The sequence below is a fragment of the Caretta caretta genome, chromosome 1 (assembly GCF_965140235.1).
Source record: "Caretta caretta isolate rCarCar2 chromosome 1, rCarCar1.hap1, whole genome shotgun sequence".
Lineage (NCBI taxonomy): Eukaryota > Metazoa > Chordata > Testudines > Cheloniidae > Caretta > Caretta caretta.
Window position 1 is genome coordinate 5,412,701 of NC_134206.1, and position 23,573 is coordinate 5,436,273.

Sequence of the window (23,573 nt, forward strand, 5' to 3'; positions counted from 1 at the left end):
AAATCCGACTAAGCTGGCAAGAAATATTAAGCAACAGAAGCCCCTTACATTCACACCTCAGACAGTGTCTCCCCATACTGAGGAAATGTTCCCCTTGTGCCAATTCCAGGGCAATGGTGCTTCAGGTCATGAGACCTCGGGGTCTGCACATGCACCTTGGTCTCCTACGGAACTGTATAATGTACTTCAAAATTTTCCAAAAAAATAAGAAAGGACCCTGTTAAATTCAAAAAGGAATTGCAAATTGTTATAAACTCTTATAACCCTACATGGGTGGATTTAAATCAGCTTCTACGAGGGGTCATGCCTAGGGAAACATTGAGTCGCCTTTGTGAAAAAGCTCAGTGGCCCAAGCAAAATCCAGGCCATAACCAAAAAAAGTTAAATAAAATCAGGAAGAAGCTGTTAAATAAAATTCTCACAGTCTGCCCAAAGAAAGCTGACTGAAGCAAAAATTTGCACCTATAAACAAAATAAAAATAAGAATTTGAATAAAACCCAAATACTCTCACCACCACATTAAAACTATGTTAATGACCTTCCAGCTCCAGAACATACAGGGACCCCGTAACAGCTGCCCATTTCAGGGGGAGAAGGGGAAGGCCAAACCAAGGTCCCCACAGTCCACCTCCCCTAGGGACCCAGCAATGGCGCATGTTACTATTTCAAGCAAATGGGCCATTGTATACAGTACATGTCCCTACCACCCTGGTTGATACAAAAGGGTAGGGGCAGGCAACACTCTTATTCCCCACCCCGTCCCTTCACCTCTGTCCATTTCTATCCATCCTTTGTTTAACCATCATGCTTTCCTCCTAAGCCTTTGTTCACCTGCTAACCTTTTGGGAAAAGACTTTTTGTGTAAATTAAATTGTATAATCTGCTGTACCCCAAATGGTGTGTATCTGAACGTGCCTGATCCCGCTCACAATGAGGTCCTGGCAGTTTACAGGAGAAGACCGACCCCAGCCCTTCCTCATTGCAGCAGGAACTGCTGACTAAGATCTCCCCTCCTTGTAAGCGTTGTGAGCCGATCATGCCAACCAGGTTGGGTGCATTGGGTCAGCCCAACCCGTTAAGATTCACCTAAACCCAGCAAGACCCTTTCCCGAGGTGTAGCAGTACCCTCTATCAAAACAGGCCAAGGGAAAATCCAACCTGTTCTTACCTCCTGCATTCAACAAGGAGTCATTATTCCTACGGTCAGTGAGTGTAATTGCCCCATTTTACCATGCTGTTAATGCTACCTTTCCCGTTGTCCCTAGCCCTGCTACTATCCTTTCCTGCAAAGCACCAGTGCTGAGGGGTTGTTACCACCTCAAATAAGGAAAAGGTTATATTAAGTCCAGACATAAAGGATTAAGGTTATTGTTAAATAAGATACATCTTATATCTGTCTGACAGATCTGACCTTGAAGTTTTTAAGGTCAGGCTTGACAAAGCCCTGGCTAGGTTGATTTAATTGGGGATCGGTCCTGCTTTGAGCAGGGGGTTGGACGAGATGACCTCCTGAGGTCCCTTCCAACCCTGATATTCTATGATTCTATGATCTAAATATAAGGAATAAATGTGTGTGTATGTAAATAGGTCTGTATAAATAAATAAAAGGGGGGTTAGTCAAAAAGCCACCCTCCTTGCTAAATTGGTAGTGAAACAATGCCTGTGCCCATGGAAGGAAATAATGCAACAAGGGGGGGAGGGGGGGAAGGATCAGGCCCAGACAAGCAGGCAACCACAGTTTGAGAAAGTTAAAAGAGAAAAAGGGAGAGGTTAATTCTGTAGTTACTGGAGAAAATTAAGCAGTGAAACTTTGTACAAATGTTAAAAGAAGGTGTTATGAAAAGAAAATTCTTAGTTTCTTTGCAGCTTTTCCTTTGAAGAAAGGGCACATTTCTCTGGAAAAAAATTCTGTAAATAATCCAGGCAAAAGGTTATTTAAGTAAAATCATTTAACTATAAACAAGTTAGTTAAATTTGCTAAAAAGAAAAACCCACTCCTGATGTGTACAATCTTTGTTTTATAAGTTTAAGATGAATTGGTGTTGTTTTAAAAATTGTAAAACCAAAAAATACTTTTGCCAGACAAAAGAAACTAGTGTTGTTTAATTTTGGTATTTAGCATTTAATCCTTAAAGTGACTTAATGCTTTACAAGCTTTAAAATGTTTTTAAATAAAGACCAAAGTTGTGGCTGCAGCAGGGCAGTCAAAGCCAGGAAAATGGGAAAAGATTTTAAATCTGTTCTGGTAACAAATAGCAGATAGAAGCTGTAGTCAGTGCCCCGCACTAAGTCTTAAGGTGGCTCTGTGTAATCAATGGTCGCTTTGCCAAAGGGGAGCCAAAATGGGTTGTGTTTTTCCCTTTTCAAATCAATGTGTGTTTAAAAGCAGAAGTTAAAAGTTAGAAGTTAATTGAGGGTCCTTTTGAGACAAAGTCCCTAAGCGGCTAATAACGTTGAATCCAAAAGCAAGTCAAGAATGTCTGTTAATGCAAATCACCTAAATAATAAACATAGAAGTCATTGAAACCTAACCTGCCTATAAAAAAATACAGAAAAATATGGTGAAGGGCTAAAATCTGTATGCTGTTTATGTTACGACCTGATATATAGACGGTGTCAGCTCTTTTTATAGGCCCAAAATCCAGAGTTCGGTCAAGAAGACAGAGGCCTAGCAAATAGTGAACAATATTAGCTAAGAAGCAGAACAAACAAAGGACAGCCTTGCTTTTTGCTAAAATAAGCTTGGTCAGCAAGAAGCCAGGTAGAAATTATAATTGGGGGTTTTATCTCAAAGTTGAGAACAAACCATGGGAATGAAAGGGGCCCTGTTTCTTCTGTAGAAGAGGTGTCTTCCTACACACCAGCCTTGAGTTTACGGAAGAGGTTCAAACATATCAGTATATGAGATATGATAGCCTCCCTCCTAGACATTGCCAGTGCCTGCCTTAGAAACACAAATGAATAATTAAAAGATAACCTTTTTTGCTATATACTTTTCATTTGTCCCTTTGTTTTAACTCCTAGGTGTGTACCTGTCGGACAATCAAGGGAGCTACTTCATTATCTATGGATCCCAAATCAGAATTCAACATATATATATATATATGTATATATATATATGTATATTTTATACTAACACACTTTATATATCGTTTAATGGAAAACACCTGTGTACTAATTAAGTGTCTTGTGTTAACCTGAAACCATGGGCGGAGACATTATGTAACCTTTTGACCATTGGCTACTGTGCTTATCTCGTCTTGCTGCTAGACCTATCCAGGGGTTTGGGACTGCTTACCCTGTCATTTCCCTCTGCCCATGGAAAATCCATATAATCCATTGTAATCAATTGTTTGGCAGTGTCTCTGAGCCTAATAAATGAGGTGACACTCCATCAGTGCTGTACGTAATAAACCCACGTGCTTGATTCTACACGGTGTCCACATTTGTTCCTTCATATGGGGAGTAATTCCTTAGTTCTGCCTGCAATCAGCAAGGATATTTGTAAAAAAAATGTATATTTTAAGCAATACTGCCAACAGTGTGTAATCTGCCAGCAACATAGTGCTGGTAAAGCAATGTCTAAATGTTGTAATTATAAGTGTCAGAGTAACAGCCGTGTTAGTCTGTCTTTGCAAAAAGAAAAGGAGTACTTGTGGCACCTTAGAGACTAACCAATTTATTTGAGCATGAGCTTTCGTGAGCTACAGCTCACTTCATCCGATCACTTCGGATGAAGTGAGCTGTAGCTCACGAAAGCTCATGCTCAAATAAATTGGTTAGTCTCTAAGGTGCCACAATTATAAGTGTGTTAGTTTTAGTTGATGTATTTTCCAACTGGGTTGAGGCCTTTCCCTGTAAAAAGGCAGATGCCAAAATTGTTGTAATACTTTGTTTAAGGATTTTGTACCACGATTTGGCATACCGGTGAGTAGCAACAGTGATAGTGGATCTAACGTTATGGAACAAGTTATGTGCAGCTTTACAGATCCAACACAATCTCCACCACCTGGAGTCTGCAGTCTGCCGGGACGGTAAAACGTCAAAATGGGATTTTGAAAAATAAACTGGCCAAAATCTGTGCTAAAACACATTTAAAGTGTCCAAATGCCCTCCCATTAGCATTAATGAATATAAGGGCCACTCCCAATCGAAAGACTGGACTCAGCCCTCATGAAATTCTAACAGGGCACCTGATGCGACTACTGGTTGCACCCCCACTGGCCCTGGCTCAGATGGACATTCATTTAATGGCTGACACAGTGCTTAATTATTGTCAGTGTTAGGATACAGATATTCAGGACTGTCTGTAAAGGCCTAGACTCTAAGAATGTAGGTATATTCTTATCATTTAGCTAGTCATAGAGGTATAAAAGAAAGAATCAAAATCACTGTCTGCCGGTGTAAGGGCCTTCTCTTACTGTGACAGTCTGAGGCCCTGTTCTTAGGCTAAGGCCTTTGGCTAAGCAGCAGAGGCAACCATAAGCTGGGAAGTGACCGGTCACCTCCTCACATTCCAAACTAGTCACATTGAAATAAGGCAATCTGGGGCTGTTAGAAAGGTGATCCGGCCTATCACCTCCAGAGAAAGGAAAGTGCTGAGAAAATGTAAAAGGAAACTTAGTTTGATAGCATCCTGTCTGGCAAGAACTCACTTATCAATAGCTAGGATGTGAAATCCTCATTTCTTTGTTGTTGTATCACTGAAGTCCCCATTTCCCTATTGTTTGCCTGTATAATCTCTATTATAATTAATTATAATTAATTGACTGCATACAGTGGTAAGTTATTGCACTCCAAAGCGTTGTCATAGTTTATCACAGCAGTCTGGTACCCGGGTATTTCAGAACCCGCGACAGGGGCACCTTAATTATTTCACTTCAGGTGGTGTCAGGAATAAATCAATTGGAACACAGCAATTCTGTCTGATCAAGGAATAAATCCAAGTAAGCTTGTTCTTGTCTAACACTGCAATTTATTAGATTTAAGCACACACAGACATAAGCAGTAGGTCTAGAACATCCCAGATATTTACCTAACTACTGGAACGGTATAGAGTAATTAACAGAGGGTCCGCAGTGGCCAGTTGCACTCCCACCAGGGATAAAGAGTGTCTGGAAAAATATCTCTCAAGATGGCTTCGGAGGACTGCTCCAAATTACACTGTATTAGCTAATTTTGTATAATTTCTACAAAACATATAGGTCATAGTGACCCCTACTGGATCACCAGTTTTCCTAACTTTCAATAAACTTGTAATATCAGAGGCATCTAGACTCAAGGTTATCATCCATTTATATTCTTTCATTCGCACATATTTATTTGTTTGTCCACTCCTCTCATTATGATTACCAGAAACTGCCAGCTAGATTTTGACCTTGCATCTAAAAGCCTGCTTTCCAATTAACCCTTAATTATGTGGTGTTTTATTTTATTAATTCATAGTGACTGAATGTACATCATATAGTTGCAATTGGCTTGATCACATTCTGGGATAAACACCCTTCAAATCCAGGGTAACACAGTCCATTTCTCAAAACCACACAGTTTCATGACTCTCACCAATAAGCTCAAGTACAATATCCTTAATTCCTGCTGCAACTTTCCCATATTAAAACTTTCCAACTGAATTACCTGGTTTATCTTCCAGATTTTCTGAAGGATTGCAAGTAGAAAAAACAGGTAAATTTTGCTCTCCAAATCACTATACATATGATAAAGAAGTTCAGCATTGTAGTTGCTTTCTTTGTCTTTGTCTCTCAGAAAGTGTAGCTTTGTTTCATTAAACTGATCAAGAACCCTGTACATGCAGGGTCTAATGGAAAGCCACCTTGCTTCAGAAAGCTGATGAATATTCTGGTGGTCTGGAAACCACAGAAAGGCCAGCGCGTGTGGAGATGGGGGCTGATAGGTGACATTGAAAGGGATTAGGTGATGGTCAGGGAGAGGGAACTCAGCAATGGAGAGAGCAGTTCTTGGTGATGGAATGATAAGATGATTGGTGTGAAGAAGTTCTCAGGCTGTGAACTTCCACAATACTGAGCTCACCCAAACTGGGACAGAGCACCCTTGATTAATGAGGAGATATTATTTTCCTCTCTTGTCATGCAGGTTTAAAATCAGTGGCCTCCAGGCAACCATATTCTGCATGTGTATTTGCCCATTTTTTCACGAAGCTCTTTGGTTTTCACTGCATAAATGATAGGGTTGAACATGGGGGGGAGGAGGAAATAGAGGTTGGCCAAGATGATGTGAATATGGGGAGCGATGCTCTGACCGAACCGGTGTGTCAGAGTGGAGAAGAGTAAGGGAGAATAAGACATAAGAATCACACAGATGTGGGCTGTGCAGGTGTTGAGTGCTTTTTGGTTGACTTTCTTAGAGGAAATTCTGAGGACAGCCCTCATGATCAGACTGTAGGACAGGGCAATGAGGGTCAGGTCTAACCCGATGACTAGAAATGCCATCACCAAGCCGTACATATTGTTGACTGTGATGTCCCCACATGATATCTTCACCACAGCCATGTGGTCACAGTACGTGTGGGGGATAATGCGGTTCACACAGAATGGCAGCCTGCTCAGGAGCATGGGCAGGGGCAGGATGAAGAAAACAGCTCTCATCAAACCCACAAGCCCTAGCTTAGCTATTCGTGTGCTGGTGAGGGTGGTGGCATATCTCAGAGGGTTACATATGGCAATGTAACGATCAAAGGCCATTGTCACGAGGACTGCTGAGTGCATCATAGAAACTCCGTGAAGGAAGAATGTCTGGGTGAGGCAGCCACCCACAGTAATGTCTTTCAAATTAAACCAAAATATACACAGTACCTTTGGCACAACAGACGTAGACGTGCCAATGTCTGTGAGCGCCAGCATGCAGAGTAGCAGGTACATTGGCTTGTGCAGTGTCTGCTCTTTTCCTACAACAAACAAAACCATGAAATTTCCCAACAGGCCGATAATGTAGAATGTAGAGAAAGGGATGGAAATCCAGGCATGGGCGGCTTCCAAGCCAGGGATGCCTGTTAGGATGAATGTTAAAGGGTCAGAGGGGGTGAGGTTGAAAACTGCCATGAGGTAGTCGATTCTTTGATCGGGCTCAGAAATGCTCAATGTGCCTGTGAAGGGAGAGAAGCAGAGCAAGTCGGTTACATGCTTTATAACAAATATTGCGGTAAATGTTTTATAATTATTAAAAATCTAGGAAAGGAGGTGAGATGGCAATATTTACAGATGGCACCACATTATTTAGTTCATAGTCAAGTCCAGAGAAGTCTTCAGAGGGAGCCCATATCAATAACTGCAATGTGTCTGCCCCCTGGAGGGAAAAGCTTGAAATCCTCATTGACCTTAAAGTTTCTAATTTAACTTTATGAACTCAGGACAGTGACCTGGGTGTCCTGGTACACAGCTCTGTGAAACCCTGCTCAAAGTTCAATCATGGACAGAAATAAACCAAATCATTGGGATCCAGGAGGAGTGGATTGGGAAATCATACAGAAAATGCAATGCCATGAGATCAGTCAGTCAATATTTCTCCCTCCTCTGGATTCCTCTGTGTAGTACTGGGCACCCTTCTCACACAGGATATTGCAGAACTAGAAGGAACTCCGGGAAGGGCAACAAGAATGATCAAGGGCCCAGGGAAACTCTCATATGGAACAGGTTGAAAAGACTGGAACTGTTACCTTAGAAAGGAGATAAATTAGAGGGGACATGAGAAATGTCTATAAATTTTTGACTGGTAGTGAGTAGATAGGAAATGTGTTCTCCCTGTCTCCTACCTCAAGATCAAGAGGACATTCAATTAAACTGAAAGGTGGAGAATTCAAAATAGATAAAAATGAGTGCTTTCTTCATTTGATGCCTTCCCATAGGAAGCCATAGGAACTCATTGCCACAAGAGGTAGCTAAGGCCATGAGGTAATCAAGAATCAGAAAGGGTTTGGACATTTGCATGGACAGTAAGACTATCCAGTTACAGTAGTCACACACAAAAAGTTTTGGAAAGCCTATACGCTGAAGTGTTTCAGGGCACAAGTCAATCTCTAGCTGTTAAAAATTAGGGTGACACCCTCATGGTGTTAAGTTCATCCCCCCATCAACCCACTGCTTGTTTTTTTACACCTTCTATGGCAGCACCTGGGGCTGTCACTGTCAGAGAGAGGACACTGGACTAGATGGACCATAGGTCTGATCCACGATGCAATTCCTATGTTGGGCTATGACTTTGTGCTCAACAGAATAGGCACTAGGGGCACAATGGGTCTTGGTATTTAGGGCTACAGGCCTGCACCTCCGTTACTTGACCTGTTTCTTTTGGTGAGACACTGTCTTGCAGGCATCCAGCTTTGTCTAACAGATAAGTTGCAGGTGTTAACTGACAAGTGTAAGCAGAGACAGGTGTCAGCAATTCAGCTGCTCACCCTTCTCATGCCTGAATATTGATGAAGTTTTCAAATGACACAACGATTGGGGGATTGTAAATAATGAAAAGGACAGGTCACTTATTCAGAGCAATCTGGATTGTTTGGTAAAGTGGGACGAAGCAAACAAGATGTGTTCTAATATAGCCATGTAGATATCTATATATAGGAACAAAGATTGTGGGCGATGTTTACAGGATGCTGGGATTGTGGGAAGTTTAATGTATCTGAACAAGATATGGGGGTGTGCAGGGATAATTAGCTAAACATGATCTCCCAGTGTGACCCTGGATGATAGCCAGAGGAATCTCAAGGAGAGGTAGAGAAGTTATTTTACCTTTCTATTTGGCACTGGTGCGACTGCTGCTGGAATCCTGTCTCCAGTTCTGATGTCCATGATTAAAGATGGATGTTGATACACTGAAGACGGTTCAGAGAAAAATCACAAGAATTATTAAAAGATTAGAAAACCTGCCTTATAGTGATAGACTTAAAGATCTCAGTCTATTTAGTTTAATAAAGACAGGTCAGGGGTGACTTGAAAACAGTCTGTAAGTACCTACATGGGGAACCGATACTTAATAATAGTCCTTTCAGCCTAGCACACGGAGGTGTAACAGGATACAATGGCTGGAAGATGAAGTTAAAGAAATTCTGATTGGAAATAAGGTTTACATTTTTTAACAATAATAATTAACTACTGGAAAAATTTACCAAGGATCTTGGCAGATCCTTCATCACTGAGAATTTTTAAATCATTGTTGGATGTTTCTCTAATGGATCTTGTGTCGAAATATTTTGGGGGAAATTATTAGGCCTGTGTTATTCAGACCAGACGATCACTACAGACCCTTCTGGCCTTGGAATCTATGAACATGTCCCGGGGAGTCCTCATTTTGCCTCCAAGCTTGTACGTGAGTTTACTGGAGGCATTTTTTCTATTCATGACAATGTTGAATTTAGCCTGAAAGGGAGAAATTCTCAAGTGACTGCGGCACCTCGGAAATGTTACACTAGATATATATTTCATGAGGCTGAAGGATTCCGCGAGACACTGTATGGATGAACATTTTAGGTGAAAAAAATAATGACTTCATCCCTGAAATCTCTGCATTGAGGAATGAATGTACAACTCTCACCATTAATGACAAACAGATCTGGCTAGCAAATGGTCCCAGATAATCCTCCATTTAATGTCTGTGTCCCAGTGGCTCTCTGTTTCAGTCAGCTTCAGTGGTTCCTGCATGTGACAGCTGTATTGATCTAGGCCCTCACATGTCCCACAGTTGTCCACTCTCATTATATAATGTGCAAACTTAGCTTGTAAGTTGTTCCTGTGTAGCTGTCCTTGAAGCACCATGTGGTGTGTATGGGTATAACCAGAGAAGCCTCACAGGTGCCTGCCTTGGCATTTGCCCCTAGTGAGATTTCTCATCAGTGAGACACAGTCTCTAATTACCCCCAAACCAAGCATGCCGGTGTAATGGGAGGCACCTCACCCCCTGCAGTGAAAGAGTTTTTGAAAGCGTGGGGTGGCTCAGAGGTTGCAGGATCCACGGATGACTGGAGAGCATGGAGAAGACACTGGCAAGCAGGATGCTGTTGGAATTGGGCAGCCTGGAAGGGGAAGGAGAGTACAGACAGGGACTCATAGTATGATGGGAGATTGAAGCAGCTGAGGAGCAAAGTGTGACTGGTCTCCCCCGGGTTGCCAGCTGGAACTGGAGTTACACTGAGGCTTCGGACTCAACAGCGTGGGCTCCCTCTCTCAGTGTGCTGCTGGGACAAGCTGCAGACCCACTCCTCATTATACACCTCCACCAGCATTCACACATGCAGGCTGTCTGATCAGCCATTGCATGAACCAACCATAGAGAGGCTACAGTCAAAATAACCACCAGCTCCCTCACTTAGGACCTCAGAGCTGTAGCAACCTGCCCTGGTCCAAACTCTGGCCAGTATGAATTTATTACCCGTTTCACCCCTCCCTCCATGTGCCATCTTACATGACCCCTCTCACATAAAATGTACCATAATTATGCTATCATCATATCATAATAATATCAGTGTGAAGAATATGCGGTGCAGTGTCACACTTTATACTATTGAAATGCCTGAAGTTACACAACAACAACAACAATTGGAAACAAAAACTGAGTACAAATTGTGACACACAGGCTGCAGTTCTGTGGCTTCCCAAGGCAAAGAGACCTTGAGACCCCCCACCAAACACAGTCAGGGCCAGGAAAGGTCCAGTGCTGGCCTAGGACCAACAATCAAAAGAAAAATTTAATTTCAGCAGTGTTGCTCACCTGTTCCTGTACACCCCATGCCTGGCCCCATAACCATCAGCACTGCCCGCTTCTCTGTGTACACCTCACTCCCTCCTACCCCCACAACCCAAAGCACTGTCCATCTGCCTGTATACATCCCACACATGCCTCACAATCCCCAGTGCTGGCCACTTGTCCATGCAGGTCCCCCACCACCTCAACTTCCAGCCCTGCCCCGCAGTGATACCTCTCACCTAGGACCAAAACCAGGTTCCTGCCTGCAAAGGGGAAGCGAGGAGATCAGCCTGAACTGCCTTTCTGGGGGCAAACGAAACCCCAGCATCAGCTCTGCCTGTGCAGGGAAGGAGAGAGAAACAGACCCTGGGTGAGGGAGAGAGGACGTGGAGACTAAAAGGAGCCAGTGTCAGTAACTCTTGCTCAAAATGACACAAAGCTTTAATGTACTGCAGCCCGTTAGAAACCCGGACAAAACTTCCTGAAGCTGCTTTTCCATTTTGGCAATTGCTCATGTTGCCATGAGAGTGCAGTGGGATTGCTCATGGGAGGAGGGATGGTCCTGGTGAGGGATGGTGTTAGAAACCATCTGCTCCATTGTGATCCAGGTTATGTTACAGTCTGAGACACCCCCCTGCCCAAGGAGGCCTCATTACACCTCTTTGGTCTGTGCATTAGGCAGGATGTTCATTCCCTATTTCACTCAATTTCCGGACTCTGTGCCACTGTGATCTGGATACCGCATGTCCTGCTGTTCCCCTCACCGCCACAAACACACACACTGTGCATTCCTGGACCTCCCACAGTGAGATTTCAAACACCGCCTGGTTTCCTCTAAGCCAGAAGCATGCTTTTATTTTTACTGCCTTTTGGTGCTTCTCATCTTCTCCAGACCCACTGATGCAGGGGCACGGAGAGAGCAGAGCCTTCCTTCCCCTTGCAAAAAAAATTGTTATCCTATTTGTTCTGAAGCTTTAAGCCTGTGAGCCTGAGATTTCTGTAACTCTCCTGTCAGTTCTTCTTTGCTCCAAACGAGCTCGCCCATCCTTAGGGGTCACAGGACGACTCCAGTTGAAGTCACTGGAGGCTCGTGGTCGGAGTAAATCAGGCCATATATTTAAGCCCCTACATGTGGATTTAGGGTGAAATCCTGGCCTTGTTGGGAGTTTTGCCATTGATCTCAATGGGACCAAGATTTCATCCTTAGTGTTTAACTTTCTGCTCCAAACTACAAAAATCATGGCTTTGGGTCCTTCTACTGAGAGCACTATTTTGTAGGGCACTGAAAGCATCTGAAGGAAACCCCCATTTTATGTGGCATTCTGAGACCGGGCATGAAAGATGGGGATTACAAAACACAGGGGCCCTGATTTTCCCTCAGGGAGGCCAGTGTTAATATGGAGTAACCCACTGAAAGCAGAGTGCAAGACCAGAATCTGGCCAGTGTGCGACCCAAATCACACATCCCCCAAAAAGGAAGCTACTGAGACAGATAGAAGGACACAATAAGAGACAAGGAACTGATCTTAAAAACAAATATTTTTATAAACTATTTCCTATACATTTCTTGTTCCAATTTTAAAAGGTAAATCCCTTGGTTTTGCTGACAATATTAATGAGTTCAAGTCACCATGCTGGTGAATTCCTACCCTGATGGTTCTTGACTTGAACCCTGGCACCCTTCCTGAGCCCTCAGCACTAACTTTAATGCAGAAACAGGCAACTCACCGAAATCCACTCAGCAGGGAGAGGAAATCTCCTTACTGCAACAGTAAGGCAGAGCCCTGAGAATCAGTGTATGAATCTCAGGTGTCTGACACTTGCAGTGCTGGACAGCGACTTTTATCCTTCCCCTGAACAGTCGCTGCAAACTCCCAGATTGGCCAGAATTCACAGACAATTCCCTCAGTTCCATGAGCAGTGGGATGAGCAGAAAATAGACCCTGGAGAACTCCAGCTGGAGAGCCCCCGGAAGTGAAGAAATTATTTGCTGATACCAGGGGCTCAGATTTTTCAGGGCACACTGAATCTTGCAGACTGTTCAGGCTAGCTATTAATGATGCCTTTCATTTCTCTGTGCAATGTGCTGCCATCTGCATTATGTGTGGGAAAGCTGCCACAAGATACGGGACCAAAAACCATTTTCAATTGATCCTAGCAGTGTACTACTGTATACCACCCATGCAACAGTCCATTAGTCTCTGAAATTCACTGCCACCCTATGAAGGCCAAATGACCTGATCCTGAATTGACACAAGCCAAAGAGCATGGAAAACACTTTATTTTCCCAGGAGTCATGCATCAAAGGTATTTGCCAGTATCCCTTTGTGAGGTCTAATGTGTGCGCATATATATATATATATATCTGTCAGCTCCAAACTGTTCTAATCGTTCATCTACTCTATGCATTGGGTACGCATGGAATTTCAAAGCTGCACTGATATTTCAGAAATTGTTGCAGAAACTGGTTGTGCTCTCCTGTCTTTCCACTAGTACAATGTGGCATCAATCACTGTGTGATTCCTTCACCACTCTCAGGGCCAAAATGACCTGGAGCTCATCTCAAATGGTATCCCATATTTTATGAGGGAAGAGCCACAGAGTTTCCTGATCTGTTGCCCTGGGGCCATTTCTGTATGGTGCTACTTTAGACAGATGTGCCCAGCTGGGGTGAGAACACGGTGGTGAAGGTATCAAACAACTGCTACATCTGTATCTTTTGTTTGAGCTACGGTCCCTCCCCCATGCTTGCATCACAGGTGCCTGGGGGGCCTAGTTTGAGTTCCAGTGGTTCACTGTGTGTCGTGTGAAGAAATACTTCCTTTTCTTGATGCTCCTTGATGCTTATCAACCTCGCTGGCACCTGACCAAAGTGACCAATGAGGAGACAAGATAATTTCAAAAGCTGGGAGGAGGGAGAGAAACAAAGGGTCTGTGTGTCTGTCTATATGCTGCTTTTGCCGGGGATAGACCAGGGATGGAGTCTTAGAACTTTTAGTAAGTAATCTAGCTAGGTATGAGTTAGATTATGATTTCTTGAAATGGCTGAGAAAAGAATTGTGCTGAATAGAATAACTATTTCTGTCTGTGTATCTTTTTTGTAACTTAAGGTTTTGCCTAGAGGGGTTCTCTATGTTTTGAATCTAATTACCCTGTAAGGTATCTACCATCCTGATTTTACAGAGGGGATTTCTTTACTTCTATTTACTCCTATTTCTATTAAAAGTCTTCTTGTAAGAAAACTGAATGCTTTTTCATTGTTCTCAGATCCAAGGGTTTGGGTCTGTGGTCACCTATGCAAATTGGTGAGGCTTTTTATCCAACATTTCCCAGGAAAGGGGGGGTGCAAGTGTTGGGAGGATTGTTCATTGTTCTTAAGATCCAAAGGTCTGGGTCTGTAGTCACCTAGGCAAATTGGCAAGTTTTACCAAACCTTGTCCAGGAAGTGGGGTGCAAGGTTTTGGGAAGTATTTGGGGGGAAAGACGTTTCCAAACAGCTCTTCCCCAGTAACCAGTATTTGTTTGGTGGTGGTAGCGGCCAATCCAAGGACAAAGGGTGGAATATTTTGTACCTTGGGGAAGTTTTGACCTAAGCTGGTAAAGATAAGCTTAGGAGGTTTTCATGAAGGTCCCCACATCTGTACCCTAGCATTCCGAGTCGGGGAGGAACCTTGACACTCTATGATTCCATACCTCTAACCATTTTTGTTATCCTTTTCTGAACCTTTTCCAAATCCAGTAGATCTTTTTTTAAGATGGGGTGATCATATCTGATTGCAGTATTCAAGAGGTAGGATTACCATGGATTTATATAGATGCAATATCATATTTTTTCCAAGACTGGCCTTGACCAGAACACAAACTCATTCCTTACTCCTCCCAAAGGGGTGGGATGAAGGCCCCAGACTCATGACCCTCCAAAATGGAACATGGCCATAAATTGTAAGGGGTGGGACTTGGGGTGTGTATGGCAGGTATATTTGGGAACTGCTAAGAAGGAGGAGGTGGAAAAGTGGGAATGGGGAACGGGGACACAGGCAACGTTCTGTGGCATTAGAGCAAGGAACTGGGACACGTGGAAAAGGCTCTGGGGAATAAGACCTGGGAATGGAAAACTGGGTGACAGACTCTACCAGCCTGTTGAGCTATGGATATGCTTGCTTAAAACTAACCTCCATATACATCTCACTGCCTGCACTTTGGACTTATGGTCTTCTGCTTTCTGTCCACGTGACAAGAACCAGGGGATGGGAGAAAGAAAAGCCCTCTACAGAGAGAGCAGTGCTTGGTGATGGAGTAATAAGCCATTAAGTGTGAGGAACCACTCAGACTGTCAACTTCCACAATGATCAGATCAGACAAACTGGGAGAGAGCACTCTTCATAAACAAGGAGATGTCCTTTCCTCCTCTTGTCACACGGGTTGAAAGTCAGTCACCCCTGGTGATCACCTTCTGCAGGTGTATATACCCACTTTCTCATGAAGGTCTTTGGTTTTGACCCCATAAATGATAGGATTGAGCATGGGGGGGGACAATGAAACCGTTGTTGGCCAAGAGGATGTGAAAATGGGGAGTGATGCCCTGACTGAACCGATATGTCAGAGTGGAAAAGAAGAAGGGAGGATAAGAAACCAGTATCTCACCGATATGGGCTGTGCAGGTGTTGAGGGCTTTCTGGTGGGCTTCCTTGGAGGAGATTCTGATGACAGCCCTGATGATCAGAGCGTAGGACAGGGCAATGAGAATCAGGTCTAATCCAACAATTACAAATGCTGCCACGAAGCCGTACATCCTGCTGACTGTGATGTCCCCACATGACATCTTCACCAGAGACATGTGGTCGCAGTACATATGGGGGATAATGCGGTTGGCACAGAATGGCTGCCTGCTCAGGAGCAGGGGCGGGGCAGAACAAAGAGAACAGGTCTTATCAAACTCACTAGCCCTATCTTAGCTATGCGTGCATTGGTGAGGATGGTGGTGTATCTCAGAGGGTTACTTACAGCAACGTAGCGATCAAAGGCCATTGTAACAAGGGTGGATGAGTGTACCATAAGATCAGCATAAAGGAAGAACATTTGTGTGAGGCAGCCTTTAAAATTAAACCAAAATATACACAGTGCCTTCAGCAGGACGGAGGTAGTAGTGCTGATTTCTGTGAACGACAAAATGCAGAGCAGCAGGTACATCGGCTTGTGCAGGTTCTGCTCTTTGCCTACAACAAAGAGAATTGTGAAATTTCCCAACAGGAAGATAATGTAGAAAATAGTGAAAGGGATGGAAATCCAGAGGTGAGCAGCTTCCAGGCCAGGGATGCCCGTTAGAATGAATGTTGAAACATCAGAGGGGGTGAGGTTGAAAACTGCCATGATGGATCGATGTGTCGATTGGGCTCAGAAATGCTCAAGGTACCTGAGAAGGGAGGGAAGCACAGCAAGCGGGGATGGCGGTTACACACATTGTAACAAATAGAATGGTAAATATTTAATAGTTATTACCAATCTAGAAATGGGGGTAAGCAGTGAGGTGACAACATTTGCAGATGGCACCAGATTATTTACGTCACAGTCAAGTCCAGAAAAGTCCTCACAGGGAGCTAACCAACCAGGTGAATGGGCAGCATGATAGCAGATGAACTTTGATGTCAATAACTGAAACGTGTACGCCAATTGGAGGGAAAGCATGAACTCCTCAAACACATTACCAGGTTCTAATTTAACTGTATGAACTCAGGTCAGGAATCTGGGCTTCATGGTACACAGCTGTGTGAAACTCTGCTCACAGTGTAAGCATGGACAGAAACTAAGCAAACCACTGGGATCCAGGAGGAGTGGGATGGGGGAATCCTACAGAAAATACAATGCCATGAGATCAGTCAGTCAATGTTTCACCCTCCTGTGGACTCCTCTGTGTAGTACTGGGCACCCTTCTCTCACAGGATATTGCAGAACTAGAGGGGTTCAGGGAATAGCAACAAGAATAATCAAGGGCCCAGGGCAACTCTCATATAGAGAGAGGTTGAAAAGACTGGGATTGTTACCTTAAAAAGGAGATGACTAAGAGGGGATATGAGAAAAATCTATAAAAAATACTGACTGGTAGAGAGCAGATGGAGAATGTGTTCTACCTGTCTCCTAACACAAGATCAAGAGGACATTCAATAAACTGAAATGTGGCAAATTCAAAAGAGATACAAAATGAATGTTTTCTTCACTCAATGCCTAATTAGCCTGAGGAACTCATTGCCAAAAGAGGTAGTTGAGGTCATGAGCTAAGTAAGAATCAGGAAGGGTTTGGACATTTACATGTCTAGTGAGACTGTCCAGTTACAATAGTTACAGCTAAATAAATATTTTGGAAAGTCTATATACCATTGTGTATATGGGCCCAAGCCAATCTCTAGCTGTTAAGCATTAGGGTGACACCTTCAGAACGGTCACGTCATCCTCGCCCCATCCACCTATTGCTTGGTTTCTTATACCTTGTTTTGCAGCACCTACAGCTGTCACTGTCAGAGAGAGGACACTGGAGTAGATGGACCATAGGTCTGATCCACGATGCCATTCCTGTGTTGGAGAGGATCCCAGTTTCCTCCATGGAAACAGACATTATCATGCTGGGCTATTACTTTGTGCTTAACAGAATGGGCAGGAAGGGCACATGCGTCTTGATATTTAGGGCTATAGGCCTGCACCTCTCTTACTTCCCTTGTTTCTTTTGGTGAAACACTTTCTCGCAGGTACCCAGCTTTGTCTGAGACATAAGTTACAGGTGTTAACTGACAAGTGTAAGCAGAGAAAGGTGTCAGCAACTCAGCTGCTAGCCCTTCTCATGCCTGAATATTGATGAAGTTTGTGGATGACACAAAAATTGGGAGATTGTAAATAATGAAGGGGACAGGACAGTGATTCAGAGCAATCTGGATCAGTTGGTAAACGGGGTCAAAGCAAACAACATGTGTTCTAACATTGCTATGTACATATCTACATCTAGGAATAAAGAATGTAGGTGATGCTTACACGATGGGAGACTAACATGGATAGCACAATGACTCTGATTAAAATTTGGGGGTGTGAAGGGGTAATTAGCTAAATATGAGCTCCCAGTGTGACCACGAGGCCAAAAGAGCCAATGTGATCCTGGGATGATAACCAGGGGAATGTCAAGGAGATGTAGAGAAGTTATTTTACATTTGTAGTTGGCACTGGTGAGACTACTTCTGGAATCCTGTATCCAGTTCTAGTGTCCACCATTTAAAATGGATGTTGATATACTGCAGAGGGTTCAGAGAAGAATCATGAGAATTAGTAAAAGATTAGAAAACCTGCCTTATAGTGATAGACTCAAATATCTCAATCAACTTAGTTTAACAAAGACGGTTAAGCGGTGACTTGATAGTCTGTAAGAACCTACACAGGGAACCAATATTTTATATTAGGCTTTTCAGCCTAGCATACAGAGGTGTAACAGGATCCAAGGGCTGGAAGTTGAAGTTAAAGAAATTCTGACTGGAAATAAGGAGTACATTTTTTAAACAGCGAGAGTAATTCAACATTGTAACAATTTACCAAGGGTCTTGGCGGAGTCTCCATCACTGAGAATTTTTAAATATTGTTTGGATGTTTCTCTAAAAATGATCTGCTCCAGGAATAATTTTGGGGAAAATCTCAGACCTCTGTTATACAGACTAGATGATCACAATGGTCCCTTCTGGCCTTGGTTTGAACATATCCCCAGGAGTCAGCTGGAGGCATTTTGCCTGAAAGCTCGTGCCTCAGCTTACTGAAGGTGTTTTTTCTATTCATGACCATGTTGAAATTAGCCCTGTGGGGAGAAATACTCATGTAACTGCAGCACCTTGGAAATGTTAAACTAGGTGTGTATTTCATGAAGCTGAGGGATCCTGGGATGCATTAAATGGATGAATGTTTCCGGTGAGAAAAATAATGATTTGAGCTCAAAATATCTCCATGGTGAGGAGCTGAAAGTTAAACACCAAGGGTAAATGTGGTCCCACTGAGATCAATGGCAAAGCTTCAAAAATGGCCAGGAGTTCACCTAAATCCACATGTAGGGATTTAAATAAATGGCCTGATTTTTACTGGCTATGAGGCTCCAGCAACTTCAACTTCAAGACACTGGCCTTCTTGAGAGCAGAATCAGGGTCCACATGTTTTGGAATCCCCATCTTTCATACCCGGTCTCAGAACACCACATAAACTGTGAGTTTCCTTCAGATGCTTTCAGCACCCTAACAGAAGAGCAGGTCCAGCCAAGTCCACAGGCTGTCCCCTGCTGGGATAGTCCAAACAACAAATAAAGGGGATCAATCAACCGCAGCATTCATGTGAGAGATGAATGCTTCCCTCTCAGGGTGTCCCTGCAGCAGGCCCTCTCTTCCCTCAGGGAGGGATCTTTGGGCAGTTGTTCATGGGGAGATTCTGCCTTCCCTCAGCTCACCTCCCCTGGAGCTGCCAGTAACAGGCCTGCTCTCCTCCCTGGTCTGGCACAAAATGAGCTGCTCTCCTGCCTTTTTGCCTTCCTCAAGCACTTCTCTTTAGACTTGATTTTTCTTCCCCATTTTTCTGATAATTTACTTGCTGAATGTTTGGCTTCTTTGAACTCAATTTGAAATGAAGCTACAGTTTCAGTGGCTTTGGGAAGTAATCCTGCTGCTTCGTATAGGTCTGTGTCTTCGGATTGCAGCAGTTTTGAAACAGCATTTACCATTTCCAGAATCATTCTTTGGAGCACAATGAAAAAAACAAAACTAAAATTTTCCATTAATTTCTTTAATGCTGAAGGCTCATAAACTTCAATGGCATTTTTGCTCAGGAGAATTATTTCCATGGGTGCCTTCATTGGGTCTGAATACTGAATCTGAGAGGAAGGAGTGATTCCTACTGATTGTTGATCAATTGTGTAGTCAATTGTTTGACCAAGCTTTCATTTGTAATGAAATATGTTCAAGAGGCCAAATAAACAATGTCCGGTTACTGCTCGAACCCCATAATAAAATAGTACAGGGAAAGGGTTTTATCTGATACCAGTCTCTGGGAAGCCGTCTCTTGCAATGGTGTTACATCCGCCTTACACAGAATGTGCGCTCCCCAAAGTTACACCTTTCAATTTTTATCATTTATGTGAAGATTTCACAACTTACACATCTCTTTACAGGTCATTAAAATCGAACCCATCAATTTGTCCCAGCTCCCTAATGTAAATGGGGAACTATTGTGGGGAACTTTCCTGTCTTCTGTATTACCCAAGGGGAATTGGCAAACCAAGGAGTCTGAGTCCCTCTCTCCAACTCCCTTTACCCAGAGGCCTGCCTGACCTCAAGGACTCCCCTTCCACTCTCCTGTGTGGGCAACATGACTGGGCCCAGGATTCCTGGGAGGCTGAACCCCGAGTCTCATTGTGGTCACTTGAGACAGGGGCTAGGGTGTCCCCACTCCTGGGTACTCTCTTCGCAATGGACGCTACCCTGACCAAATGATCACTACATTAAGTTCAAACCAAATATAATTTATTAAACATGAACTGTAAGAAAAATAAGGAAAAAATGGGAAAGGTTGAAGGAAACAAGGAACATCGCTCAGTGGGCATGGGGACACTACAAACAGCTGTCTCTGGGGCCTAAGGAGAGTTTGCAGTCTGTTCCTCTCACTTCCCAGCCCCCCCGCCCAGGCCCCGGTTTTGCCGCAGTGATACCGCAGATCAGACACTTGCTCTGGCAGCGGACAAATGCCCTCAGGCTTTAGGTGGCAGGACCCTTCTCCCAAGCATCTGCCCTCTCACCATATTCGTGTCCCTTTCTGAGTACAGCCTTCAAGGTAAATGACATGTCAGCCTATCTAGGGACTTAGTACTACAAGCGATTCAATCACCTGGACATTTCATGGCAATCTCTGTTTCATCTGTTTCACAAACTCCAACATGAAATCTTGAAACCTACTTTTGATATCTTAGACAATGGGAATGGTCAGTGTGTGTTTTAGAGTAGCAGCCGTGTTAGTCTGTATTCGCAATACAGAGACTAAGGTGCCACAAGTACTCCTTTTCTTTTAGTGTGTGTTTTGAACATTCCAACTAAAAGTAACTCAAAAATTGATTGTGCAAAATCATAAGTTATTTGACTCCAAGGCGATATTGTAGTTTAACACAGCAGTCTCCTACCCAGGGTTTTCAGAACCCCAGTATGGGCAACTTAACTATTTTACTCCAGGCGGTGTCAGGAATAAATCAATGGGAACACAGCAATTCTGTCTGATCAAGGATTATATGCAAGTAAGCTTCTTCCTGTCTAACACTGCAGTTTATTAGATTTAAGCACATGCAGACATAAGGAATAAGTCTTGAACATCCCAGATATTTACCTAACATCTGGAACCGTATTGAGTAATTAACAGCATGTTCGCAGTGGCCAGTTGCTCACTAGCCGGGGAGAAAGGGTGTCAGGAAAAAGGTCTCTCTAGATGGTTTCAGAGGACTGCTCCAAAGTACAATGTATTAGCTAACCTTTTATAACTTCTACAAAACACATAGGTCATAGTGACCCCTACTCGACCATCACTTTTCCTAACTTTCAATAAACTTCCAATATCAGAGGCTTCTTGACTCAAGGCTTTCATCCACTTATCTGATTTCATTCTCACTTATTTATTTGTCTGTCCACTCCTCCCATTCTGATGAGCAGAAACTGCCAGCTAGATTTTGACCTTGCATCTAAAAGCCTGCTTTCCAATTAACCCTAAACTATGTAATGTTCTATTTTATTAATTCATAATGGCTGAATGCACATCATATGGTTGCAATTGGCTTGATCACTTTCTAAGATACGCACCCCTCAAATACAGGGTAACACAGTCCAGTTCTCAAAAACACAGTTTCACAACTCTCACCAAAAAGCTCTAGTAGAATGTCCTCAATTCCTGTAGCAGTTTTCCTGTATTTGCACTTTCCAACAAAAAAACATTTGGTTTACCCTCCAGGCTTCCTGAAGTATTGGATGAAGGAAAATGAGGGAAATTTTGCTCACCAGATCACTGTACATATGATAAAGAAGTTCAGCATTGTAGTAGCTTTCTTTGTCTTTGGCTGTCAGAAAGCATAGCTTCAGTTCATCAAACTGATCAAGAAAGCTGTTCACAAAGGGTCTAATGGAAAGCCACCTAGCTTCAGCAAGCTGAAGTATCTTCTGATGGTCTGGAAGTCTTGGAAAGGCCGAGTAACAGGGTGTGCAGAGTTGGGGACTGATGGGTGATGCTGAAAGAGATCAGGTGATGGTAAGAGAGAGAGAACTCAGAACCGGAGAGAGAAGTGCATGGTGATGGAGTGATATTAGGCTTCAGGAGCTTCTCAGACTGTGAACTTCCACAATGCTGAACTCAGTCAAACTGGGACAGAGCGCCCTTGATTGACGAGGAAGTATCCTTTCCCCCTTTTGTCACTCAGATTTAAGTCAGTGGCCACCAGGCGAGCAAATTCTGCAGGTGTATTTGCCCACTTTCTCAAGAAGCTCTTTGTTTTTGACCCCATAAATGATAGAGTTCAGCATGGTTGGGAGGAGGAAATAGAGATTGGCCAAGATGATGTGAACATGGGGAGCGATGCTCTGCCCAAACCGGTGTGTCAGAGTGGAGAAGAAGAAGGAAGGATAAGACATCAGCATCACACATATGTGGGCTGTGCAGGTGTTGAGGGCTTTCTGGTGGGCTTTCTTGGATGGGATTCTGAGGACAGCCCTTATGATCAGACCGTAGGAGAGGGCAATGAGTGTCAGGTCTAACACGTTGACTACAAATGGTATCACCAAGCCATACATCCTGTTCACTGTGATGTCCCCACATGACATCTTTGCCACAGCCATGTGGTCACAGTACGTATGGCGGATAATGCGGTTGGCACAGAATGGTTGCCTGCTCAGGAGCAGGGGTAGGGGCAGAACGAAGAGAACAGCTCTTGTCAAACCCACGAGCCCTAGCTTAGCTATTCATGTGTTAGTGAGGATGGTGGCATATCTCAGAGGGTTACATATGGCAACATAGCGATCAAAGGCCATTGTCACAAGGATGGCTGAGTGCATCACAGTACCTGCATGAAAGAAGAACATCTGGGTCAGACACCCACTCAGAGTAATAACTTTCAAATTCAACCAAAATATACACAGTGCCTTCAGCACAACGGAGGTAGACGTCCTGATTTCTGTGAGTGCCAGCATGCAGAGCAGCAGGTACATCGGCTTGTGCAGAGTCTGCTCTTTGCTCACAACAAACAGAACCATGAAATTTCCCAAGAGGCCGATAATGTAGAACGTAGAGAAAGGGATGGAAATCCAGACATGGGCAGCGTCCAGGCCAGGGATGCCCATTAGGATGAATGTTGAAGGGTCAGAGGGGGTCAGGTTGAAAACTGCCATCAGGTGGTCAATGCGGTGACAGGGCTCAGAAATGCTCAAGGTGCCTGTGAAAGGAAAGAAGCACAGTGAGAGGGGGGTTACAGACTTTATAACAAATAGTACGGTAAATATTTTATAGTTATTACCAATCTAGAAATGGGGGTGAGCAGTGAGATGGCAACACTGGTAGATGGCACCAAATTATTTAGGTCATAGGTAAGTCCAGAGAAGTCCTCAGAAGGAAATAACCAAGGCAGGTGAATGGGCAACATGACGGCAGATGACCTTTCATGTCAAAAACTGCAATGTGAATGCCCATTGGAGGGAAAAATTGAACTCCTCAAACACCTTACAAGGTTCTAATTTAACTGTTTGAACTCAGGACAGGGATCTGGGCATCATGGTACATAGCTCAGAGAAACCCTGCTCAAAGTGCAAGCATGGACAGAAACTAAG

The 23,573-nt window shown here is 43.6% G+C and overlaps 1 protein-coding gene and 1 pseudogene across 1 annotated transcript; both read right to left on the reverse strand.

Moving 5' to 3' along the window:
* Positions 1-6,119: 6,119 nt before the first annotated feature.
* LOC125636341 (olfactory receptor 52P1-like) lies at positions 6,120-7,076 on the reverse strand. The gene has a single exon (XM_075131659.1). It carries the CDS (start codon positions 7,074-7,076, stop codon positions 6,120-6,122), a length of 957 nt encoding a protein of 318 aa, XP_074987760.1.
* A 15,105-nt stretch (positions 7,077-22,181) lies between these two features.
* On the reverse strand, positions 22,182-23,138 carry LOC125636346 (olfactory receptor 52N2-like; annotated as a pseudogene).
* Between the last annotated feature and the right edge of the window lie 435 nt (positions 23,139-23,573).